Source organism: Vulpes lagopus, chromosome 9, assembly GCF_018345385.1.
Source record: "Vulpes lagopus strain Blue_001 chromosome 9, ASM1834538v1, whole genome shotgun sequence".
Taxonomy (NCBI): domain Eukaryota; kingdom Metazoa; phylum Chordata; class Mammalia; order Carnivora; family Canidae; genus Vulpes; species Vulpes lagopus.
The window spans coordinates 16,647,649-16,656,432 of record NC_054832.1 but is presented as its reverse complement, the minus strand read 5'-3'; the positions used below and the strand labels follow the sequence as shown (position 1 = coordinate 16,656,432).

Sequence of the window (8,784 nt, the reverse complement as noted above, 5' to 3'; positions counted from 1 at the left end):
TCTCTGTGGACTTGTTTATCCAAGATCGTAAACATGATGTCAGAACCTGGATTGAGTCTGTTTTCTCCTCTGTTATATCCCTGGAATGAAATATAGCTAACCCAGTGCCTGAACATTATATATGATCGTAATATATGTTGAATGAATGAGTGAATAAATTAATGAAAGTCTATATAAGGTTCTGGCCATCCAATGTAGCTAGAGGAACAAAGTTTTTCAAACCGTGTGCATCATTATCCATTAGCAGGATATGAAATCAAGTTAGTGAATGATGCCTGGAATTATTTTTATAATGATATAGGATAGAATAAACATACAGAGAGCACACTGAGGTCAGGAATGTTCTGGAAACTGTTGTGTGCTTATGTATGTGTTTGTATATGTGAGTAGGTCAAGACATTAAATGTACCTCTCCAAGATTAGCTGAGGTAATTCGGAAGAAGAACAGGTAGGGAGGACTTGCCCCTGCCAGGGATCAGGCTGTGTCGTGGAGCTGGAATAATCTAGACAATGTGGCATCGGAGGAGGTACAGGCAAACTGACAAATGGAACAGAGCAGAAAGCCCGGAGACAGACCCACACATGATGGGGCATGTCTGCACAGTGGGGAAAGGAGAAACTGGAAAACAATAATTCTGCACACAGAAAATTGGATTCCATGTCACACATATACAAAAAAAAAAATCACCTTCCAATAGATTAAAAACTCTTAAATGTCAAAAAAAAAAAACCCCACAAACTTTAAAACTCTTAATAGAAAAGCATAGATGAATATCTTTTTAGGCCTTAGGATAAGGATTAAGTGTCTTAACACGGACACCTGACTTTTGTGTGAAACAACACAAAAAAAGCCTTGACACTGAAAGATCGCTATATCTGACTGTATTCCAATGAAGAACTTCGGTTCATTGAAAGATACCTGAAAGAAAGTGAAAAGTCAGATTACAGAGTGAGAGCGGGCTTTCCTGATGCCCTGACGCGATTAGTGTCAGAACCACAAGCAGCTCCCGAGGCTCAGCACCAGAATAGGGGGTGCGAGTGGGCATCCCAGCCCGGAGCACGCGGGGAGAGGCGTTCGCATCTCAGTGACCAGTTGCCTTTTTATACCTTTTCAACTGGCAAGAAAATAAGACTGATGATACCAGATGTTGGCTGTACAGGATCTTTCCTGCATGGCTGAGGGGATTGTAGGGCGAGAGAGTGATTTTTTAAAAAAATTATTTATTCATGAGAAATGAGAGAGAGAGAGAGAGAGAGAGAGAGAGGCAGAGACACAGGCAGAGAGAGAAGCAGGCTCCATGCAGGGACCTGACGTGGGACTCGATCCTGGGACTCCAGGATCACTGCCTGGGCCAAAGGCAGGAGCTAAACCACTGAGCCACCCAGGGATCCCCAAGGCAGTGACTTTTAAAAGAGTTTGGAATTTCTCCTGAAGCTGACTATTCACCTGGCTTATGATCCAGCACTTCCACTCCCAGGGGTATTTCCAAGAGAAGGAGTCCACGGTGTACTAAAAGACAGGTATGAGAGTGCTTGCTATAGCACAGGTCCCAACAGAAATACTGTGGAAGCAATCCGAATGCCTGTCAACGGGAGAGTGGATGAATAAACCATGATCTAGCCACCAGTGGAATATTATACAGCAGTCAAAAATGGATGAGGCACAGCAACAAGAAAGAACATGGATAAATCTTAGCAATATACTATTAAATGGGAAAACCCCCCAAAATATTACATATATATTAAACTAAAGAAAGTATTTTCTTTCCAGAATACATAAAACACTTTTTTAAGGAGAAAGGAAAGTATGGGAACTATGACACAGGATTCAGGGTGATGATTCCTTTTTTTGGGGAGGGACTGTATGGTTTGATGCTGATTATTGCCAAGATGCTAGCTTTTTATTTTTTTTAGGTGCTGGGTTTGTCGGTGCTTATTACGTTAAATAACTAAGTAAATAGCTGAATAGATTAAAACGGGCGAGGAATAGACCAGTCATGAGAGTGGTTCTTGAGCCAAAGATTGTGACAACATCAGTTCCATGTACTAAGGGCCAAAAAGCAATAGAAATGAAGCGTATTTCTTACCTCGGGTGGTGATAAAGAGAAAGTGTAAAAGGGCATAGAATGAATGGCAATGCAGGGTGCAAAGGAGGTTCATAGGTGTGCAGGGGCTGCAGAGACACCAAGGACCTGGGGTGGGGGGCAGGTGCAGAGGCCACCGGGGTGTGGGAGCCTGAAAAGTTGCCAGGGCACCTGTGGGACTGTTCTGTTGCATAAAGCAAGCAGTTGCTTGGCCTAATCTCGTCTGATTCCAAGCAACACCAGGCGACTGATTTCTTAGTGTAGCCGAGTCCCGCCGTCCCCACGTTTGCTGCCTTCCCTGTCACCTGGCTGGCCCTAGGCTCTGCGTCAGTTACCTCTCTGAGGTGTGTGGGTGGCTTGTGGGCCGGAGGTGAGGTTTGAACAAAGCCTCATTGTTCTTCCCGGGATTGCTCAGCCTTGCTCACCTGCCCTGCCTCACCGAGTGGGGACTCTGCTGGTTGGGCCAGGCCTTTTTCGGTAGCAAGGCCGGTGGGGGGTGAGGGGAAGGCTAAGACCGTTGGTGGGGGGTCGTTCTTGTCCCCCACGTTGACCGTGTGTGTCCCTCTGACCATCCTGTCACTATTGCCCTCTATGCCTGGGCTCCCATTATTAGGGACCCAGGAATCTCTACCCTGACCCTTTGGGTGGGTCCTCTGTGCTGTCCACCAGGGCTTTTCAAGGAGTTTGAGTATGTGGGTGTGTGTAAGTGGGGTTAATAAGGGGACTTTTCCATCAGAGATAAAAAGGAACTCAGTTAAATCAAGGAATCACAAAACGCAATCCATAAATGCCTTCAGCATTTTGTTTTCATTTGAAACCAGTTAATGGAGGGAGGGCAGTGCACTCGTCTGGTTCCCGTGGGAATCCCCCTCCCCTGCCGCCTGCCCCTTGGGGTCCCTGGGCCTCAAGTGTGGCCACACCCTCAAGACTTTCCTGAGAACACGCCCTGCCTTCTAAGGAGCAGCCTGCATTCTGCAGCTGCCTCCCCCAGACTCCCCCCTTTGGTTAGAAGAGGCAGGTGTTCCCACATGTCACAGGTGGCCTCAGCAGTCCCGGGACTCAGCTGTCACTTAGCCCTCTTGCACTTCGGCAGGGAGCGCAAGAGTTCTAGCCCCAGGAGGGAGGCTGGCCTGACCCAGGGCTTCGGTCTGGTGTCTTTAGGGTTCACCTGCGGACACTGGCTGGTCCCCTCTGGCTAGTGGTCGGTCCCTCCGGGCAGCCGTGCCGGGAGCCCACTGCCACAGGAGCGGCCTGCAGGGGCTCGGCGGGCCTCCCCGTTGCCAGCCGGCTCTCCTCTTCCCCTGCAGCTTCACCTGGCTCTGCGGACACGTCCACCGGAACATCCTCTCCAAGTTCACGGGCCCGGCGGTGGAGCTGTTTGACGAGGAGTTCCGCCACCTATACGCATCCTCCAAGCCCGTGATGGGCCCGAAGTCCCCCAGGCTGGGGGCACCCCTGCAGCCCAGGGCCGGCCGCAGCCCCCCGCCTGGCCGCCTCAGTGGCAGCAGCAGCTCTGCCAGCGACCACACGTCCTCCAACCCTTTCAGCAGCCCGTCGACGGGCAGCAACCCCCAGAACCGGAATGTGTCGGCGGCGTCGGGGCCCAGCAGCCCCCCAGCCCCCAACCCACCTCTGCCCGCCAGGCTTCAGCCCCACCATGGCCCATGGGGGGCCCTGAGCCCGCAGGCCCACTTCTCCCCGAGGCCCCACGACAGCACAGCAGCTCCCTACAGCAACCTCAATGCCTACAGGCCCACGCGGCTGCAGCTCGAGCAGCTTGGCTTGGTGCCCAGGGTGGCCCACATCTGGAGACCCTTTCTACAGGCCTCCCCTCACTTCTGAAGGGTCACTTCCCCCGGCAGCCCTCCCCAGGGCCAGGGCTGGGCGTTCCGGGACTGTCCGGCCCAAGGACCCCACCTCAAGGACTAGCAGCTTTGAACTAAAAGTGCTTGGACAACATCGTTGCCTGTGTTTGAATGTTTCCAGGCCTGCGACCATTCGCTGGCCAACACCCACCAGTCCTGGGGTTTCCCTCTTTAGTTTGGCCTATGGAGCACATTCCAGAAAGTTCCAGGGAGGTGGGGATGGGTGAGGAGGTAGAGGACAAAAGCATAAAAATAGAGCCCTTTTCTTCCGAAGAACAGCTGGCGCTTTAATAATGTTTCCTGAATCTCTGTAATGTAAGAAGGGGCAGATGTGGCCCAGGTTTTACATATGGGTAAACTGAGGCACAAAGAGGGAGACTGTGGGTGTGACTAAGGTAGTTCTGTTTCCCAGTGCCCAGGGATAGCCCAGTCCACAGAGATTCAGAAGGTATGGGAACATTGTGGATGTTTCTGGGAAGGGTGGTGAAGGCATACCACTACCCCTGAGCTGGTGAATTAGGGGTAAGGCTGCAGGATGTGCCCCTCTAAGCAGTGGCGGGTCGGTTGAAATGGTAGCCTCCAGGGATGGGGCAAGCCGAGGTGTCTGGGGGGTGGAGTTGGGCAAGGCTGTTCATGAGCTCAGGTTCTGGCTTTAGGGAGCCTCGGGCAGGTCAAGAGGTCCCAGGGTCTGGCCAGGCCCAGGGGCTGGTGCTGTCAGGGTCTGGAGAGATCCCTGCCACAGTGCCCAGGGCAGCCGGGAGCAACCAGGGGGGTGGCGTTCAGCTGAACCGCAAGGTCACACCCAGGGGCCTCTGAAGCAAGGACGCTGGGCCCTCAGAGGCCCCATCATGCACTCACTGTCAGACTCACAGCAAGCAAGGCGAGGGCCGGGCAGCCCGGTCTGGGGAGGTCAGGGGACACTTCCCAGAGAAGTGACAGTTAACGAGACCTGATGGACACAGGTGTGAAAGGTGGTGGTGGGGGGACGACAACTCAGACTGTTCCAGCCCCACGGAGGCAGGCACAGAGAGCCCCACAGGCATCCCCGTTTCCCTCCTCTGCCACCAAATCACCCGAGCCAATGTCTTCCTGTTGCTGGAGCCTGGTTCAGAAGCTTTGCCTTTGCCATGGAGGGCTGGGAGGACAGAGCCCTTTGTCCTGACGGCTTCTGAAGCCCAGCAGCTCCTGGCAGCCCAAGTCACGCTCCCCAGAGGGTACCTCCCTTCAGCCCATCCCTGTGTTTGCCCAGTACTCCTGGCAAAGGCAAAGGCAAAGGCATCTTTGCTTCTTTCAAATAGTATTCCTGTCCTCATTTCACTTTTCCCCTCCTTAGTTCCTAAAAGTCCAACAACAACAAAAAACCCTTTTGGTTCCTGAAGGTTCTTTAAACCCCAGTCCTGATGTGCTGTTTTCCTGCTGACCGCCCTAACAAGGCTGGAACGGTTGGGGGGCGCTGAAGGTTCTAAGCTGGATTCCAGTCTGCTGAGAAAGCTTCGGGAAGGTAAAGCCTGCCAGGGACCAAGAGCCCCAAAGGCCGGCTCCACCTCGGCCTGCAGCTGGCTCAGTCTGAACGGAGAGGAACGAGCCCCCTTGCCCCCACTCACTCTGCACCAGCCAGTCACCCCCCACCCCGAGGTCTTCTTAGCGGTTCACACATACGGTTTTTCCTCCTCTGGACATTTTGTCATGTGTGACCCCTGCCTGCCGGGGAAGTTAGCTCCGGTTTGCTGTGGTTGGTGGAATATGGGCAAAGTGGTGGGGATCACTTCCGGCCCGAGCTTTAAGAGCTTGGGTGCAGGTGGCCGTGCAGGAGCTCGCCTCCGATGGAGCCCCTCCGCCAGCCCAGATTCCCAAGGGACGGTGCTGAGCAGGCCCTCCCACTCCCACCCACCGACCCCCGCAGTGGATAAGTAGCACGAGCCAGAAATCAACCTTTGTTGTGCAAGCCCTGAGATTTGGGATTATTTATCACTGCATCATGATCCACCCTAGCCCGCTGGGACCTGCCTACGTGAGGCTGGGCCGTTCCTTTGTGGAACTGGGTTCCCAAGGGCCCCCCAAGCCCTGGGCTCTCACCCCAAGACGCTATTTCCACCAGACACCAGGAGGGTTTTACACACATGGCAAGGGGGTGACTGAGGATCAAAGCAAATGCTAATCCAAGTTCCCAATCCTCCCAAACCCAGTTTGCCCTGTCTCTAATTCTGCTCTGAGCTAAAACCACACCTGTACCTGCCTTGGCCGCCCTCCCTGCTCGCTGGGGGCTGTCCTAAACACACGGCGTCTCTGCCACCGTGTGAAATTCAACGGTAGCCAGGGGACACCTGCCATGTGTGTGCTGACACCATTTCAGCTCCAGGCAGGGACCCAGACTCAGTCTGTCCTGGAGAACTCCAAAGGTGGCCGAGGCGTGACACCCACATGAACCACCATCGTGAAGAACATGAGAGAATGAAATAGTATGACAGGCATGGTGGGGGGGGAGGGGGGCGTCACTGACGGCCAGATGCATGCCCCATACCGGGGATGAGGGCTCATGTTACCCAGAAGGATTCAGCCAGGGCTGACTGGAAATGTTAGTCCCACAAGCCTCTCCTAGAAATTATCTGTTGTGCTCACGTGCTCCTCACCAGATACTGACCTTTTATCGCCCGGTCTGTGCCGTAAGAGCCCAGAGGCCAAGGTTACCTTTGCTGGCCCCGGGGGCCCTAACCTCAGCGCCTGGGTGGTCCCAGCCCACGGTGAGTGCCCCCTGACTGCTGAGGGGGCTTGGCTCCTGCTGGGGACACTGACACAGCGCAGGATGGCTTCTCTCCTGGCTCCTGCTCTCACCTCGACGTGGGCTCCCTGTCTCCAGCCTTGCTTGCCATGCTGGCCTGTCACGGAAGGTGCCAGAGCCACATCTTCAAACGCTTCGTTTGCTGGACTTGGTCCAAGAAGTTGTTGGACACAGAGAAACTGCCACTCACTTTCTCAGCTTCCTCCTGAAGAGCGTATGTGTGTCAGAAAAACTGTTACCAGAGAGTATAAATATCACAGACACACATGCACGAGCATAAACACAACCTCCTTGCTTCTTGTTGTTCGCTGTGTTTCGCCTGAGGCAGACATGTTGCTTCCCGAGGTGCCGTCCCTCTCCCCTCGGGAGGGCGTGCTGAGGGGCGTCTGCAGGAGCCTCGCTCCAGGCTGACCCTCCCCGAGGAAGACACTCCTTCTACCTGACTGCCTTTGAACTGGGACATGGGTCTTTCCTGTCATCAGACTCACACTGAAACCCTGGCTGTCCCTGGGCCTTGAGCCTGTTGGCCCTTGGACCGGAACCACACGCTGGACTCCCCCGGGGCCCCAGCCTGTCTGCTCACCCTGCGGACCTTGGGACTTGGCGGCCTCCCCCGGGGCCCCAGCCTGTCTGCTCACCCTGCGGACCTTGGGACTTGGCGGCCTCCAGAATCCCATCAGCCAATGCATGTACTAGATCTCTCTGGACAGACAGAGCCTCAGGTACAGATACAAGTACAAATAGGCATGTTGCGGTTCTGTTGCCCCAGACAATCCCGGCTAACACTGATTTCGGTGCCAGGCGTTTAAGGGCCTTATCTCCAAATACATTCTGAGGTACTGGGTTAGGCCTTCAACGTACAACTTTGGGGCGGGACAGGGGGAAGGGAATACAGGCCAGCCATGACAGGCAGGCCTCCCACGTAGGCCCACGTGGCCAGAGCAGCCTGGCCTGGACACCGGGCTGCCCCTTCCAGCCCTGCCCTTGCCCCCGCCTGTCCCCACAGCACTCCCCTCCTGCCCTGCCGTGGGACAACAGACAGCTGAGTCAGCTCAGCTAGGCCTCCGGAGACGGCCCTTCTCCATTCAGATGCTGCCAGCAGAGTCAGGGGCTTGCTCTGGGGGCTGCTCTTTGAGAACATGTGTGAGCTCCTCACAGGCCCCGCAGTGCAGCCCACAGAGGGGTGAGCCCGCCACTGCTGTGCTGGGAACCCTCCCCGCAGGGCGGCGTGAAGAAACGTCCAGCTCTCGTTTCCTTGCTGAATTATTCTATCCCAAGTCCTGGGAGGCCAGCCTCGGTTTCCACACCAAAAGGGCCTGGATTCACGTATTTAATCACAAACTTGGCCCTCTGGGGTGCCAGGAGCTGGGTGGCCAATGCGGATGGAAGCGGATGTGCTCCCTGCTTTCCGTGAGCTTAGACAGCAGCATCAAGGGCCTCGCTGCCTGCCTGCATCTTGCTATCTGTGGTTTGTTGGGTCTGAGAGTGACGGGGGTGCAGGGAAGGCCTGTATGAGGGGAGACAGGGGTGGACACTGGAATGTGAGAAGCAGTCAACCACGAAAAAGGTGGGAAGAGTGTGCCAGACAGCAGGCAAAGGCTGGTTGGAGTTGGCCTTCTAAGTGTAATGGGAAGCCCTGAAGAGTAACAAATTCTTCACAACAATGTGAATTCCCTAAGGCCCTTGGAATATCCGGGGGATCTTGAGGCCACCTCCACCTTCCACATTGGTACCAATATCTGGAGCTTTCCTAGACCAGCCCCCAAACACATGTTGCATGAAGCTTAAAGACTTTTAACATTTGGAAAGTAAAATCAGATTTATCAGACCAAAGCACAACCCTAACCCTGCTCAAAAACTTTCTCTAGTTTGGTATTTGTTCCCTGAGTGAAGTCAAACTTTTTATATGGCATCAATGACCTTTCATAATGTGATGCTGGCTCACCTGCCCTGCCTCATCTCCCATGTCCCCTCATGCCCGCTAACCTGGACAACCAGCCTTCACGTCCTCCAGGTCGTGGCTCCTTACATCTTCTTACTGAGAAACTCGACATGC

At 54.3% G+C, this 8,784-nt stretch overlaps 1 protein-coding gene and 1 long non-coding RNA gene across 6 annotated transcripts in view; one reads left to right on the top strand and one right to left on the bottom strand.

Moving 5' to 3' along the window:
- The window catches only part of FAM83A (family with sequence similarity 83 member A), a 38,169-nt gene extending 33,993 nt beyond the window's left edge, over positions 1–4,176 (top strand). For all 3 annotated transcript variants that reach the window (XM_041769497.1, XM_041769498.1, XM_041769499.1), the window contains exon 5: positions 3,392–4,176. In XM_041769497.1, coding sequence (XP_041625431.1) covers positions 3,392–3,926 — 535 coding nt within the window. In that variant the 3' untranslated portion in view covers positions 3,927–4,176. The remainder of the gene's footprint in view (positions 1–3,391) is intronic.
- The window catches only part of LOC121499036, a 13,931-nt gene extending 6,714 nt beyond the window's left edge, over positions 1–7,217 (bottom strand). For 2 of the 3 annotated variants that reach the window (XR_005989984.1, XR_005989986.1), the window contains exons 1-3: positions 6,591–7,217; positions 1,448–1,583; positions 1–80 (exon numbers count right to left, since the gene is read on the bottom strand). The exon at positions 1–80 is cut by the window's left edge and continues 193 nt beyond it. This is a non-coding gene — a long non-coding RNA (uncharacterized LOC121499036). The remainder of the gene's footprint in view (positions 81–1,447; positions 1,584–6,590) is intronic. The other variant, XR_005989985.1, reaches the window with a different exon arrangement.
- Between the last annotated feature and the right edge of the window lie 1,567 nt (positions 7,218–8,784).